The 16,601-nt window shown below is 34.2% G+C and overlaps 2 protein-coding genes and 1 non-coding gene across 3 annotated transcripts; 2 read left to right on the top strand and 1 right to left on the bottom strand.

Annotated features, from left to right (window-relative positions):
* Nucleotides 1-671: 671 nt before the first annotated feature.
* LOC102587982 (putative disease resistance RPP13-like protein 3) lies at nt 672-2,085 on the bottom strand. The gene is made up of 2 exons (XM_006360904.2): nt 2,074-2,085; nt 672-1,979 (listed from the first exon to the last, which is right to left on the bottom strand). The coding sequence occupies exons 1-2, from the start codon at nt 2,083-2,085 to the stop codon at nt 672-674; spliced, it is 1,320 nt and encodes a 439-aa protein (XP_006360966.2).
* Nucleotides 2,086-2,328: 243 nt separating this feature from the next.
* On the top strand, nt 2,329-2,376 carry MIR8032D (microRNA MIR8032d). Its single transcript, NR_130392.1, has one exon. It is a non-coding gene; the product is annotated as a microRNA MIR8032d (primary transcript).
* Nucleotides 2,377-10,329: 7,953 nt separating this feature from the next.
* Nucleotides 10,330-12,307, top strand: LOC107063331 (probable LRR receptor-like serine/threonine-protein kinase At3g47570). Its single transcript, XM_015315046.1, has 3 exons — nt 10,330-10,894; nt 10,999-11,354; nt 12,023-12,307. The coding sequence occupies exons 1-3, from the start codon at nt 10,330-10,332 to the stop codon at nt 12,305-12,307; spliced, it is 1,206 nt and encodes a 401-aa protein (XP_015170532.1).
* Nucleotides 12,308-16,601: the final 4,294 nt, after the last annotated feature.

Genomic DNA, 16,601 nt, shown 5'->3' with positions numbered 1-16,601 from the left:
GAGAGAGAGAAAGCAAGACTGTTTTACTCGAAAATATAAAAGAAAAAGAAAAAATGACTGAGTTTCGAAAAATCGATCAAACTTATGATTTAAGAGAAATCGAATTTCCAAAAGAACAGAGTCGCCACTAAATTTTTAATAAAAATCAAGAAAAAACTTAAGGTTTTCAAAAGACTCAAACAGATAAAATCAATCGAAAAAGGGTTCGAGTTCAATGTACATTCCGAGAAGGTGTTAGGACCCTCGAAATGCCCGCTAACTTGCGGTTGACCGGCGATTTGACTAAAAATGATTTTGACTAATTTTAAAATTTTAACTAAGTAAAAGAACTCATAACGACTTTGACTAATTTTGAAATTTTAACTAAGTAAAAGAACTCATTTACTTTAACTTATTTTTAAAAATTTTAACTAAGTAAATGAACTCATTTATTTTAACTTATTTATTTATTACTATTATTATTTTCATCACTTTATTTTTATTAATGTCATTTAATTATCTTAAGGGGAAATGAACCAAGGGATAATTTTTCTAAAGGGGAATAATTTAAGTGACGAGACAAATAATAAAGTAAGAGCTAAGTAATAAAATATATATACTTTAATTTGGAAAATAACATGAAATCGCCGTCTTTGGGAATTTAATTAAATTAAACCATAAGATAATCAAGGTTAGTCAAACAATACAATATAAATAAAGACACAGTAACATTCTTTTGTGTAACAAAGATGTCTCAATTTTTTAGACTCCCAAACACCAAAAGGAAGTTTACTATAGCTATGAAATATATCCAGGGTCTCTAGACATTTGAGCTTGACAATACTATTTGGCAATTTTACTCTAATTCTCCCCTCCAATCGCACATAGCGTAGGCAACTCATGTTCCCAATTTTGTTTGGGATAGTAATTACATGCTGATAACGATCTCGAGACGTGACTACAACCAACACTTGCAATAATTTGAAACTAAGGTGAGCCATATGAGAAAATAGGCAACTGTTATTGTTGAAACAGAAAAGTGCACGAAGCTTCGTAGGTTTAGGATTTGAACGGAAGAACTCATTCATGGCATTATTATCAGAGTAGAATGTAATCCTTCGCACCCTAGCAACATTGCTGGGATCACCAAATGCATTGTGCTCGGTGTGAAAGAAGTTACTTTCCTTAGCCAAATCCACACACAAACTATGTAACAAGTCATGTATGCGACAACTTGAAATTCTTCCATCATATGTCCTTTTGGCAACTTGAATCAAGTTTCTTGAAACCAAATCATTTAGGAAATCCTCCGCCAAATTTTCAGCTTCTCGCATATTGCCACTATTTACAACTATCAACTTCTCAGCAATCCACATATTTGTCAAATCAAAAGCACGAATTTCATGGTCCTCGGGGAAAAGACCAAAGTACAAGAAACATGGCCTTAATGCAATGGGCAAATCATTGTAACTCAGAGCCAATACCTTAGCACATCCATCTTGAACTTTATGGCTCATACTCTCAAGTAACCTGTTCCATGCACGTTCTGTTCTTTCTCTTGCCCTTAACATGCCTGCAGTCACCACAATGGCTAGTGGTATACCACCACATCTACCAACTATACTTCTACCAATATTTACCAAGTCAACTGAATGATTATTATCAAAAGTAAAGATTTTCTTGGTAAAGAGTTTAAAACTATTCTCTGAATCTAGAGGTTGCAATACGTGGATTGAGAAATCCCCTCCTATGTATCTGCCTACATTACTATTTCGAGAGGTTATAATTATCCTACTGCCAATTTTTGAATCACATTCAGGAAGAAGAACAAGTTTTAGATCATCCCAAATTTCAACATTCCAAATGTCATCTAAGAGGATAACATACCTTTTTCTTTTCAAGAGTGATCTTAGGTTGCCTTCCAAGTTATCTTTCCTTTCTTCTTTCGTCAGTCCAACTTGTTTGGCTATGTCAAGCAAGATTTCTCCCGCCCTTGGCTTCTGTGAAACATAGACCAAATAAAGTTAAGTGACTGTCTAAGATAATTATTCCTAGTTGAGTGATTTTCTAAGATAACTACACATATGTAATGACCCTCTTGGTCATTTTCTTGTTTTGCCTTCTGTGTGTCGTTTAGAGCATTTCTATAGCGACCCCAAGTCATTTATGGCTTGCTGGGACTGACAGTTCGGTCACCTGGTCGTTCGTTTGGTCATAATTTGAGTTTTAGTGTTTTGGAGCTTATGAACTTTAAACGATCATTTTCGATCAAAAGTTCAAGAAGATGACATCGGAATCCAATTCTGACGATTCCATCAGCTCCGGAAGGGTCATTTTAGGCTAGAAGCATGGTCGGCATGACTCCCGAGGTTTTCAGTGTGAGTTGGTGCGATTAGGCGTTTTAACCTTTGAAATTTGGCTTAGGGTTGACTTTGGTCAACATTCTTGGAAAACGAGCTCGGATGGAAATTCCGTCAGCGTGGTTAGCTCCGGAATGTCGAGTTTGGTCTAGATTGACCCTTCTTTGTGTCTGGAGGTTTTCGATATCTTTCCGAGCCTTTTTTGTGGGTTTTGACTTAAATGGCTTTTGGAAGTGGTACCCACTTTTTATCGAAATGACCTCTGATGGAAATTTCGACTGCGCCGTTGAGTCTGGAATATCGAATTTGGTATGGTTGCATATCTCGTTTGCGTGCACGGGGTTCCGAACGAGATCGGAGTACCCCGTCGGAATTTTAAGTTTGGAAGTGTTGCAGATTTTCTGCAATTTATTGCAGAAAATCAGCAACATTTCCCAAATTCCAAACCCTCACAACTCTCTCATCACTCAACCGATTTGGGTGATTCAAAAGGCAAAGTTGTGAGATTTTTTCGAGGGCAACATGTTGGTGAGCTTGGATAGTGATTTGGAGTCCCCGTTTGAGGTAATTTTCGAAAAAATACCTGCTGCCAGACCTCTTTTTGTGAGTTTGATTTTGGAAATTTTGAGACTTGTTTTCTTAGCCATTGTAGATCCGATTTTGGTGATTTTTGAGGTAATCTTGAGTGGTTTTTCGAGGAGAACGTTGTGGTGTTGTTAGATTTTACTGTAGACTGCTCGTTTTTGGTAAATACACTGCTGTCCCATTTCTATCTTTGAGAAAATTTGGGTTTTGGTTGTATGTTGGTAGTGTGTTGTTCCCGAGCCCCGAATTGTGTCCCATTTTGGGATATGAACTGGGGGAAAACTGGTTAGGACCCACTTTTGGGGTTAATTTCAGAATTTCCAGCGCGGGTCCCACGATTCCCGTTTTGACTCCAAAATTGACCCGTCTCCGTTTGTTGTGATTTTAGTGTCTAAACGAATGTAATAACGTTGTGATTCTATTTTTGATAGCGGGGAAGCGTTTTGAGGACGTTCGGAAAGGGAAAGCTCCGGAGAAGTGATTTTGGAGCGCGTGTGATTGGCCTACAGGTAGGCTACGGTTTGGTAACTGTGAGCATGCTTTGTGTTATTAACGGACCCTCCTCGCTATGTGGAGTACTTGCATGCTTAATTACTGTTTATTTGAAGCATGTTGGACCTTAGCTTAGGTTTGACTAGGGCTTGCCTTAGAAATACATGATTCGGATTCGATAGGCCTTAGTTTTACCCCGATGTCGCTCGGCTGACTTAGATCCCTGTAGACTGATATAGCAGACTTGAGTCTGATAGTTTGGGCCTTATCTAGGCGATACGCTTTTTCCGATAATAGTTATCCTTATTTTCTCCGATACTGCGGCTTCACGAGTTGCATCGGCAATACTAGTTCTACTTCGCGATTTGAATTAGATTTTCGATTTGGTTCCAAGGACTTTCATTGATTGGCTATGTGTGGACGACATTTCACGGACATTTATAAGTACGGATCGATTGAGACTCCTTCAGAAGTTACATTGGCAAAATCATAGAGCATCCGGTTCGAGGTCCGGCCTCTATTGCGTCAGATTCTACTAATTAGGGTTGAGGTTCTGGTTCGATGTTCTTCGTTCATGGGTTCTTTTATGCAATTCTCTTTAGTTATAGTTATTCTGTGTACTCGTCGGGCTTATGGGGGTCCGTTCGGGTTTTATATACTTAATACTGGTGATTAGTTACTTGGGTACTTATATGGAGCATCCGGTTCGAGGTCCGGCCTCCGTACTGTCAGATTTTACTAATTGGGGTTGAGGTTCTGGTTCGTGTTCTTCGTTCATGGGTTCTTTTATGCAATTCTCTTTAGTTATAGTTATTCTGTGTACTCGTCGGGCTTATGGGGGTCCGTTCGGGTTTTTATTTAACTTGCGCACGAGTGTACCTTCTGGGCTTATGGGGGTCCAGTTAGGTGTAGTTAGCTTGTAGATTACTCTAGTTAGTTCTTTATACACTCGTGTGCATTTCATTGTTAGTTAGATTTTAGTTCTTGACTTCGGTTTGTGTTATTCCTTCTTTTCATACTGCCTTTACTTTTCAAGTTCAGTCGGCCTATGATGCCTACTGGGTACCTGTTGTTTTGGTACTCATGCTACGCTCTGCATCTATTTCGTGATGCAGGTCCGGGCACTAGAAGCCAGCGTTGATCGAGCTTGGAGCAGACTGATCCGGAGACGGGAGTGAGCACACGACGTTTTGTACTATTTCAGTCTCCATCTGTATATATAGACTTGTCTTTTACCTTTCGAGACAGTCCAGTCTCTGTTGTCCACTTTTGGGACTTGTACTCATTTTGTTAGTAGCTCTGTACTAGTGACTTCCAGGTTCTGGGAGGGATCTTTATTTGTATATATGTTTTTGGTTTGCTTCCGCCTGTTTATATTGTTATTTGCCTACTCTTGTTTAGTTTCTACCCTCAGACCCATTACTTGTTGTTCCGGTTTACGGGTTGGCTTACCTACTGGTGGGTAGTAGGTGCCATCATGACTTGAGAAATTGGGTCGTGACAAGTTGGTATCAGAGCCCCAGGTTTATCGGTCTCACTTGTACAGAGCTAACGTCTAGTAGAGTCCTGCATATCGGTGCGGAGACGTCCGTAAGTATAGTTGAGTGACTTTTGATTTACAAAATAAAGTCAAGTGACTTTCTGAGAAAACTATCAATAGTTGAGTGACTTTTGAGAAAGATATTCATAGTTGAGTGACCATTTGAGATATTATCTCAAAAGGCTTTTATTTAGATTAATTTCTTAGTAAAAGATAAGGCAAGAAGGAACTACAAATTTTAAAGTACAACTTTTGATAAGTTATTCTTTTTTTAAAAACCTAACAAAATATTATTTATAGTGAACAAATCATCTGACAATAAACCAAGTCAATTCTTCATAATACCCAAGTCTTATTAACTTCACCGAGTGTTAATCTGATAACAATATCAATAAGTTAATTTTGTGGTTGAGTTATGGTATACGTTTCAATCTTGAACCGTATTCTTATTTTCTTAAAGAATCATATTCTTATTTTTTTCCCTAATAACTTTAATTAATAAATAAGTAGAAAGAACTATTTTTTTCTTCTTAATATCATTTTATCAACGGAAAAGGGTCAAAATTGCCCCTGAACTATGTGAAATAGACCACTTATACCCTTCGTTACATTTTGGGATCAAAATTGCCCCTGCTGTTATCCTAAGAGACCACAAATACCCTCAAGAGTTAACACCCCAAATTTTTAATTGACGTGGCAAGTTACATGGGACTAATTCTTCCACCTAAGTGTTGCCAATTAGGATTCACTAAAAAAGAACTAGACCTTTAGCAGCGACAACAGTCGCCACAAAAGCCCAGAAAATCGTCACTAAAAGTTTTTAACATTAAATTCTAATTTTGTGTTTTTTTCTTCATTGTTTTTAAAAAATTAAAATATCGATTAAGTAGGAGTTTTAAGACACTATATGTTTTATTTTTATGTCATATGTAAATGTATAAAATGTACAATGATGCATTATTATATAGTAGGAGATTTAAATCGAGAAGTAATTTTGATGATTTTTCGTAATAATATTGGATGTTTTTTAATATTGATATTGCAAGTTATTTATTTTAGAAAATTAGGTTGCAATATAAAATTAATTATCATATTTTTTTTGTTGAAAAAATAGGTTTTATTAGTGAATGGTTGTTGGAGCTTTAGTCGCCACTAAAAATCACTCATAACCTTTAGTGGCAATATTTTGAGATTTTGTGGCGACTTTCTCGCCACTAAAGGTCAAGTTCTTTTATAGTGAATCTTAGTTGGCAATGCTTAGGTGGAGGGATTAGTCCCAAGTGGCTTGCCACATCACTAATAATTTGGGGTGTTAACTCTTAAGGGTATTTGTGGTCTCCTGGGATAACGACGAGGGTATTTTTGATCCCAAAATGTAATGAAGGGTATAAATAGTCTATTTCACATAGTTTAGAGGCAATTTTGACCCTTTTTCATTTTATCAATTAAAATAGAATAAATGTACATATCTTTTTAATTGATAATATTGGTCATACATATAGGAGCATAGTAATTATACAATTTGTTTACTACTAGTTCTAACTATTTTGTATTAATCAAATATAACTTAAAGCTAAAAAGAAAAGTACCTGATAGGTTGGAATTTAGCTGATGCAGTTCCTTGATTGGAGTAAATATTAATTATAAGTGTTTTTTTCAAAAGATGGAAATTGACAAATTAACCAATAACTTCAATTCTATTTATAAGTATATTTTTTATAAAAAAATAAATAAATTAGTTCAATACTTGACTTGAATGTGAGGGTAAGATGGGCCATAATTTCCAATTTATTCTTTACTTAAACCATATATAGGCATCTTACCTTTTTTCTCATGAAAAAGTAAAAGGAAAGTATAATGTTGGAGAATTAAAAAAAGATAATCATATTTTCACTTTTGTCTGGATGTAAATGTTACAAAAGAAATAAATGAATATTTCAAACGGAAGTATTTCTCGTGAAGAACTCTTTTTTCACTTTAGTTGTAATTATTCCATCGGTAGTTTTGTTACATATTAGTTGATCATTTTATTAAAAATATATAGTTGTTCATCTTTCTAAATGAAGAAAGCATTAATTTTTTTTCCTATATTATCCATGCAATTAATTATTTTTTATAGTGTTCACATTTGTTTATTAAATTTTCAAGAATTTTTTTAAAGAATGAATTAATAAAATTAACTTCTTATTTATGATACTTAGTATGCTTGTAAAAAGGAAAATGATCAACTGATATCGGGAGAGTACCAGAGGCGTATGTACATGAAGGGGAGTGGGTTCACATGCACCCATCCTCCCCTTCCTAACCCCTATATAATACTACTATTTTCTAATTATCTTTTCAAATTTGTATTGGTGAACCCAAGGTTAAAAAGAATACTCTAGTATATTGATAAGTATGTACAAATAGAGGGTGCATAACTTATAGATTTGTGGTTCAAATTTTTATATCCACATTAATATTTTTAATTTTTAATTAATATAACAAAATGTGCCACTTTTCATAGATCTTTTTAATAATTTATAAATAAAAAGAGGTCCAAATACCCATATTTTTAGGTTGCATTAGCTATGTCTAGACCTTAAGCTAGAAATGTCAATAAAGTCAAATTATATTTTTACTTTCTTTTTCTCCTTTCCTTCTTTAGACGTTTTTCTTATTTATTTATTTTAACTTTTTCTTTTGACTTTTCAAAGTCCTAATCTGAAAGGTAAAAAAGAGTAAAGACATCATATTGTTCTTCTTTTGGCTTCATTCCACTTTGTTGTTCATGGTGAAGTAGAAGTGGGATTTGAGAACAAGTAACAAGGTATGCTATCTAAAAATAAATAAATTATTTATTAATGTACTTCATTTGTTTTATATGTTTTTCTTGATTTATGAAGTGGTGCCATTATTTGATTGCTTGAATAATTAAATTTATAAGAATTTCTTGATTTCTAAATAGTTATCTAAGAATTGTGATTCTTTTATTAGTAAACTTGTTATTTGTGTTAATATTTTTTAAAAATTATTTTGTTTTGATAAGATTGAATAGAAGTGTGAATATTTAATTTTGTAGGTAAAATAATTCTTACATTCAAATCATCAAATCACAAATGGATAAGTTTCTCATCAAGTTACCAAAGCCTAAAGATGGCCAACCAAGTTCTAGCTCTAATAAACCATTTGTGAGTTCACAAGTTGCTCCGGAAGTTCAAAGACATATAAATTCTTTTCCACTTTTAAATACGGATAATATGCTTGATTTTAAATCTCTTGAAGCAGATCCCAAAGACCGAATGCCTATTTCATCTTATGGTCCTAATATTCGAGATGCGGTAAGGAGGTATTACATTCAAAAAAAGCCATGTCAACTTGTTGATCATATCTTCCCTAAAACTAAGTTTGGAGATAAAATGCGTCAATTTCGACCAACTTGGTTTAAGAGAAGATCTCAATGGTTGGAATATAGCATTAAAGCAGACGCGGCATTTTGTTTGTGTTGTTATTTGTTCAAGATTGAACTTGAAAGACTGTCGGAGATTCATTTACAAGAGCTGGTTTTAGGTGTTGGAACAAAGCTTTAGAAAGATTCAAAAACATGTTGGTAAGGTAAATAGTATCCATCATAAATGTTTCAATAGGATGCAAGATTTGATAAACCAACGACAATTGATCCAATCTTCTTTTGACAAGCAAAGTGAAAAGGCAAGAAGTGATTATCGGATGCGTTTAAATGCCTCAATTGATGTAGCAAGATTTCTTTTGACATCGGGATTTCCATTTCGTGGACATGATGAAAGTGAAGGTTCTGAATATAAGGGTGCTTTTCTTGAACTTTTGAAATGGTATGGGAATAGAAGTTTTGATGTGGGAAGAGTAATATTAGGTAATGCTCCACAAAATGATATGATGATTTGTCCGACAATTCAAAAAGATAATGTGGAGGCTTGTGCTAAAGAAACAACTAAGGCTATCATTGAAGACTTGGACGGTGACTATTTTGCAATATTAGTTGATGAATCAAATGATGTTTCTCATAAGGAGCAAATGGCTCTAATTTTGAGATATGTCAACAAAAGTGGAATGGTGATAGAGTGATTCTTGGGTATTGTCCACGTAAATGATACATATTCTCAATCATTTAAAAAGACAATTTATTCTTTGCTTTTGGATCACTCATTATGTACATCCAAAATACGTGGTCAAGGTTATGATGGGGCTAGTAATATGCAAGGGAAAATATGTAACAACCCAGAAAAAATTTAAGCTAAGACTTGAACTATTCTTCGTTGTGAGTAGGGTTTTTTCGAGGAATTAAAATTTCTTAAGTGTTAAGGTCACTAGATGTAGCACCTTGAGTTCGAGAAGGAATTAAATTGGAAATAGTAAAATCTGAAATTTTGCAAGTTATGATTAAGTATGAGTTTTGGGTCGACTTAAAACGACTATAACTCCTAGCTCAGGATGAGTTAGGTGTAGATAATTTTATTGTCTATGCTCAAAAGTGTGATAGCAAGTTTCTCAACTTGAAGGGAATCAAGCATCTTAGCGAAGATCTTTGAATTATATTTCCAACGCCACCAAATTTGCTAAGTTTCGAGTTCGAAAGAGTGAGATATGACCTTTTGAAGTTAGGCTGTCCAGTTAAGGAAAGTCAAAATCGGATTTTAGAGGGGTATTTTGGTCTTTTCCATACCCAATCAGATTTAATTCGTTTTTAGTAATATTTTAAGGGTATAATCTGATTAGGTTCAGTTTAATAATCCTAGTTTACGCCTAGGGTTTTAGTTGAGATTTCAAGAAGAGAAAAGAAGAAAAGAGAAGAAGAGAAAAGAGAAAGGATGAAGGCGTTTGTCGACGTTCTTGAGAGTTGTTGCGGATTGTCTTATTGATATGAAAACTCGTCGAGGACAATTGTAAGTGAATGATGGATGAAGATCTTTTGAATGGTTGTTTAGTTTGCTATATAGAGCGTAGTATATTTAAAAATGTAAGTAATGATGCCATTATTGATATGAAAACTCGTCGAGGACAATTGTAAGTGAATGATGTTTTTTGCTAATATATTACTATATAAAGATTGCTACTACCTACTTTCTCGTCAACTTGTTCTCACCGTAAAATTTATATAATTGAATTAATTGTCTATTTTGAAGATAATGGTGCCCCCATGTTCTTGAGATCCTGGATACGCCTTTGACTCCAAGGCCTGTATCTATTTAACAATAAATTGCAGGGACATATTCCAGAGACGATATGCCATTTATCTAATTTGGTTGAATTATATCTGTATGGTAATAAGCTCTCTGGGTTAATTCCAGAATGCTACAACTGCTTTCTTTGCATTCTAACAAATTATCTTTAAACTTTCCGTTGAGCCTTTGGAAGATGAGTAGTCTTCTCTATCTAAGTGTGTCACAGAATTCAATAGAGGGAGAAGTTCCATCAGATATTGGAGGACTGAAAGCCATTGTAGAACTATATCTTTACAGTAACCACTTTTCAGGAATGATACCAAGCACATTCGGGGAACTCCAAAACCTGCAGTATCTTGATCTGTCCAACAATTCTTTTTTTGGCCAAATTCCATTATCCTTTGCCAACTTGATAAGCTTAGATTACTTGAATTTGTCTTTAAATGCCTTGTCCGGTACTATTCCTAAGTCTTTGGAAAAACTCGCATACCTTAAAAGCATTAATGTTTCATTTAATGATTTAGAAGGTGAAATACCGAGTGGAGTGTTTGAAAATTCCACTTTGCAATCATTTCTCGGGAACAAAGGTCTTTGCGGAATGCACATATTGGAGATTCCTGCTTGTGCTATCACTAATCCCAGAAAACAATCAAAGCTTAAGGAGGTTGTGCTAAAAATTGTTACTCCAGTGGTTATTGCATCCTTTCTGATATTCTTGTTCGTTTCAATTTGGATAATGAAACGACAGAGAAAGGGATGTCCAAAGATGTTGAAAAGGTATTGGAGATCGGGACTCATCAATTAATTTCTTATCATGAGATTCAACGAGTAACAAATAATTTTGATGAATCCAATTTAATAGGTGAGGGAAGCTCTGGCTCTGTGTACAAAGGAACATTGTTTGGTGGAACTGCAGTGGCCATTAAGGTTCTCGATTTGGAAAATGAGCAAGTATGCAAGAGGTTTGATACCGAATGCGAAGTGATGAGAAATGTTAGACACATAAATCTTGTTTCAGTGATTACTACATGTTCTAATGACTATATAAGAGCCTTTGTTCTGCAATTTATGCCCAATGGAAGTCTTGAGAATTGGCTGTACAAAGAAGATCGCCACTTGAACCTTCATCAAAGAGTCACTGTAATGCTTGATGCAGCTATGGCAGTTGAATATCTACTTCATGCAGGGGCATATATAGGAGGGGGTCACCGGGTTCACGTGAACCCATGGTTCCCTCCGAAAATCATATATAGTAGTGTTATATTTTTTTAAAATATTTAAATATAGATGCGTGAACCCAGACTCGAAGTATCATATAATGTAGTACGATGATGATTGGGTGCACCTCTCTAGGTGAGGTTAAAAATTTGAATCTTTTATCTATCTTGTTTTAGTTTTCTTTCTAAGATTTTGTAACTGGTTTGGATCAATAAAAGTTAATTTTGGACCTATGATTTTAAAATTTTAATGGTTTTCAGTAAAAAGAATATAACTGATCAAATTTATGTCTTAGATCCACCTTATTGTAATAGTGCACCCATTATCTATAAATCCTGAATACGCCTCTGACTTCATGGTCATGTCGCTCCAATAGTTCATTGCGACTTAAAGCCAGCAAACGTTCTTTTGGATGAGGATATGGTCGCTCATGTTGGTGATTTTGGAATCTCTAAGATTTTAGCTGTCAGCAAGTCCATGGCACATACAGAGACATTGGGGCACTCTTGGATACATTGCACCAGGTATAAAAAGCCTACTCTCATTGATTTTCTCTTATCATAATTATATTTCAATTGAGTAACTTTTGTGCAATCCTTTTCTACGAATATGGCTCGGAGGGAATAGTGTCCACTAGTGGTGATGTTTATAGCTATGGCATCATGTAGATGGAGGTTTTGACGAAAAGAAGGCCAACAGAGGAAGAGATATGCAATGGAAATCTCGACTTGAGAAAATGGATTACACAATCATTTTCAGGGAGTATGATGGACGTTGTGGATGCCAATCTTTTTTGTGAGGAAGAACAAACCACTAGTAAAAGTGAAATGTGCATAGCCTCCATGATAGAATTGGCTTTAGATTGCACAAAGGAAGCGCCACAATCAAGAGTGACCATGAAAGAAGTAGTGAAGAGGCTTAACAAAATCAAGAATGCATTTCTAGAAACATAGAATTGCAAATTAATATGATGCTTTTTGTTGTTTAATAAAGTTGTCGTATAGTACTACTTGAATTCATGTATTGTTTGTAATTTCATTTGAGTGATTATGTTTTGAATGCTTGAAAGAAATCAGAAATAAAGGTGTTTAGCTGCACGATTTTGTTTTTTGAATGTGATGAAACAATTAGTGAATTGAGCACTTTTGATTTCCTTGTACTAATTAATTACTGTAAACAATTAGGGAATTGAGCACTTTTCATTTTCTTGTACTAATTAATTACTGACTTCTTTGGACTTTACCTGCACAAGTATTCCAACAAGCCTATCTTAACACCAGAGAGTTCCAAAAGAAAAATTGGTAACCTGAGCCAGCTTCCAATTTTGTCCTTGGTCGATAATCATTCCCGAAACACTGTTGTCCCTATCTGAGCCAGCTTCCATTTTTTCACAAACAGTGTAACATTTATATAAGCGAGCAATAAACATCTCTATTATAACCTTAGTAAGCTCAGTATGAGTATTATGGTTGAGTTTCAAGCGAAAACAAGTTTAGCAAAAAAGACGAGAAATAATGGTAAAAAACACTTTTGAAGTATCATTTTTTTAGCGAGTTTCATGCCTGAAAGGTTTTTTAATTTCCTGCTTGAACTGCCACCAACTATTTATTAGAACATACCTCTCGAATTCTATATTTATATTAAATGGTTAAGCAACATACAATTTTTTCCAAACTTGTCTTAGACTGCATGACCTCTCATTGACTTGGTTCTGGACCATATAATAAATAATGCAACTTATTTAATTAAAAAAAAATATGATTTTAATAATACAAGTTGACTGACTTTTCTCAATCAATTCCCTTACCCCTCAGTATACGCATAATTGACCTGTCTTCTTGTGGTTTTGTCTTTATAAAGTTGGCCTATGTAATATTCCTCAATGAGATGACATTTCAATAACGTGTAATAATACATCACAGAAAAGTTTGTGGAAATCACAACCATATCTATAAAATGATTTGACTTTAAATATTTCATTCAATATGAATTTTATAGTTTAGGTATGAAACTTGCAAAACAAAAATAGTTCAGTGGTTTATTAACCTATTCAATCTTAAACGAATGCTATGATCACTTTATCTTTCAGTTACATATTACACATAAAAGTTGTTCAAGAATATTATATATTCACAACAATTATTAATTATAGTGAATGAAAAAATATATTATGTATGATTTCAGATTCACTGTTATGTAATCGAAATGCACAAACAAGTTTCTAGGGGAAGATTTACCATAATTATAACGATGAACAGGCCGTAGATAAATTACTTTCTGGGTAAGCATTGTGCATGTAGCTAGTTACGACCCGATTTCGAAGACTAAGGTTTCGAAGCCATTTTCGCAACTTTGGCAAATTTTAGTTAGGTTTTGGAAAAATTTATAATTTGGAAGTCGCCATTTAATTTTTTAGGAAAAATTAAGAAAGCCATTTAAAAGTGGGTTTTATGAAAGAAAACATTTCAACAAAACTAGAGTCGGGAAAGGGTTCAAGTAATTCTCTAAGGAAGGGTTTAGGCATCTTAAAGAATCTGCTAACACTTGATTGACCGATGGATTTAAAAGTTGGCTAATTTTTTTTAAAGATAACTTATTACTTGTGAAAATCTTGTTGAGAATAACAAAAGCCTTTTGATACTTATACACTAATCTTATTCCAAGTAATGAAATAAGTCAAATGCTAAAGTGTCAAAATAATAATTTTAAATTTAACATTTTATCCGAGTTAAGATTTTGAACTAAATGGTTAGCTCAATCTCACCAACGTGGATTCAAAGCTAATTGCTAACTATGAAAGAATATGGAAAAATCTCAAGTTAGTCTAAGAGCTTAAGTTGCCTAACTTGAAAGAGTTTTGAAAATTTAAATACTTAAAGTAGACAACTAACGAAATAGAAGAGCCATTAAAAAACTCCCAAGGATTCATCTAAGTTAGATATAAGAAGAAAATGTTAGCATTTCTAAAATAAGAACAGAAACAAGATAACACAAATAAATAACAAGAATCTAGGCTCTTGGCCTAAAATGCTCCTCACTTACTGTTACGGTATAAATTGGACCTTTTTAAGTCCAAAAGTTCCCAATTTTAGTCCTTTTGGGACTGCTTCTACTGCTGCAATAATCAAATTGGATTCTTAAATCCAAAATTCAATTTTCGGCCATTTGGAATTGTTGTTACTCCGCTACTTAGCTGCTGCCACTGATTTGGGTTTTAACCCATTAATATTAGCTTCCCCTTTATAACTTTGGCGGAGGTCGACTCAAAGAAAGGAAGATGCAAGAGAGGGGAGTCCAATTGGACTCATTCGGAGGGAGTTCCTGCAAAGTAGAGAAAAGGAAGAAGAATTAGCACATGTAGCGAGAAAATGACACTTCAGTTTTAAACATTCAAACACAAGGATGAAATTAACCAAATAAAACTATCGTGAACAAAGGGGGAAAAGAAACAGATCCGAAGCTATTGCTAAGTTCATAAATCCACAAAATGATTAATTAGTCACTGGACCTTTTGATCTATACAACCAGCAAAAGGCATACTTACAATGGCCAAAATTGTACTAAACATGCAAACGTAATCAGCCATCAGTTAAATAAAAGAAAAGATAGTAGCGTTCCGATTTTAGCTTAGACTTCATATATCATTGACTAGTGACTTCTTTCACCAAAAACAAGCTCAACGTACATATCTATAACAAAACTACAAAAGCAGACCCCAAAAGCAGAGCCTTCAGGCAACAACTTCTTTTGAAATCGAAAAACAAAACACCACTTTATATAATTAAGACGATAAAAAAAAGAATTCCAGATTTGAACCAATGAAAATCGAACATAGTCTAACAGAAGGAGTACAACTATATTCAGAAAAATGAGAACTGGACAGATTTTAAAACAAAGAAAACTAATTAAATATCTCAAACTCAAACCAATCTTTAAAGCAGGGGATTTAAAAAAGATTGCTAAAGCAAAAGACTACTACAAGAAGCTTTACCAGGAGACAAGCAGAGAACATTCAATACTAAATAACACGTCTCAAATAATCAGTTTAAGGCACAAAATAGAAAGAAATTGCTAAATGAGCTCACATTTAAAAATCAAAACGACACCAACATCTATTTTGAGAAACAAAGAAACCTTGAAATAATCCGCATGATACAGAGGAATTAAAAGGAGACTTAACCATCCAAACTAAAAAATAAATAAAAAATGTCTAGCATAAGACAAACAAGAAGCTTCTCATCCATTTCCGATACAACTAAGAAAAACTAAAACTATTAAGAGCGAATTTGCGGGTATTTAAGAAACTATTAAGACAAGAAATAAAATACTAAGACCTTAGTTTTAAATCTAATTAACCAATTTACATATTCAAGTTTTCAAATCAGTGAACTGTTAGCCATAACACATAACAAAAATTAGCATCTACAATAGAAATTAACATATAGAGTAGAAACTATACCAAGCAAGAATAAATAGTCTAGAACAGAAAACTTAACAACATAAAAATAAAGAAACTTATGAGACTAAACCCACATAAAACAACAAAGAAATCATACTATCCAAATGCTCGAACCAACTTAAGGAGAGAAAAGAATTTACCTTTTGCCGAGCAGGAACCAAGACGACGAGCTCGAGAATGACACCACCTTCAACTCTGTTGGTAAATTTTAGTAGTATGAGTTTTAGAAAGCAGAGAAGTCAAGAAGAATATTGGTAGAAGAACATTTTTATTGATGTCTTCAGATTTCATTTATAAGACTGGAATGAAAAACAGAAAGCAGTAAACCCACTACTAGCATATTCCTAACTCACTAACTTACTCCTAAATGATAGGAATAAATGGCTAACAACTAATTGACTAAGTCTTATCTAATATAATGCAGTAAAAGTAAAAGTGCAGTTGAAAAAGCAAATTCCTAACACTCCTCCTTGCTTTGGAAACTGCAAACTCCAATTTTCTGTCTAAGAAGCTGAAACTTGCCGACTGGTAAAGGCTTAGTGAATATATCATCCAATTGTTCTTCCGTCTTGCAGTAGACAAGAGTTATATCTCCATCTTTTTGCACTTCTCTCAAGAAAAAGAACTTGATTTTGAAGTGCTTAGTTCTTCCATGAAACACAGGATTGTGAGATATAGCTATTGCTGCTTCATTGTCCACGAACACTTTGATGCTTCCAGTCGGTTCCATATGCAAATCAACCAGAATTTTCTTCAGCCACAATGCTTGATTTACTGCTGCTGCAGCT

This window comes from Solanum tuberosum, unplaced genomic scaffold (assembly GCF_000226075.1).
Source record: "Solanum tuberosum cultivar DM 1-3 516 R44 unplaced genomic scaffold, SolTub_3.0 scf00339, whole genome shotgun sequence".
Taxonomy (NCBI): Eukaryota; Viridiplantae; Streptophyta; class Magnoliopsida; order Solanales; family Solanaceae; genus Solanum; species Solanum tuberosum.
This window is presented reverse-complemented; position numbering and strand designations above follow the sequence as displayed.

What these genes read in the sequence shown, in the direction of transcription:
- LOC107063331 (XM_015315046.1), top strand. Translation starts at nt 10,330, where the DNA reads ATGAGTAGTCTTCTCTATCTAAGTGTGTCACAGAATTCAATAGAGGGA. An exon ending in GAAACGACAGAGAAAGGGAT is followed by an intron (nt 10,895 to 10,998) that starts GTCCAAAGATGT and finishes CCAATTTAATAG; the next exon opens with GTGAGGGAAGCTCTGGCTCT. An exon ending in GAGGGGGTCACCGGGTTCAC is followed by an intron (nt 11,355 to 12,022) that starts GTGAACCCATGG and finishes GGCATCATGTAG; the next exon opens with ATGGAGGTTTTGACGAAAAG.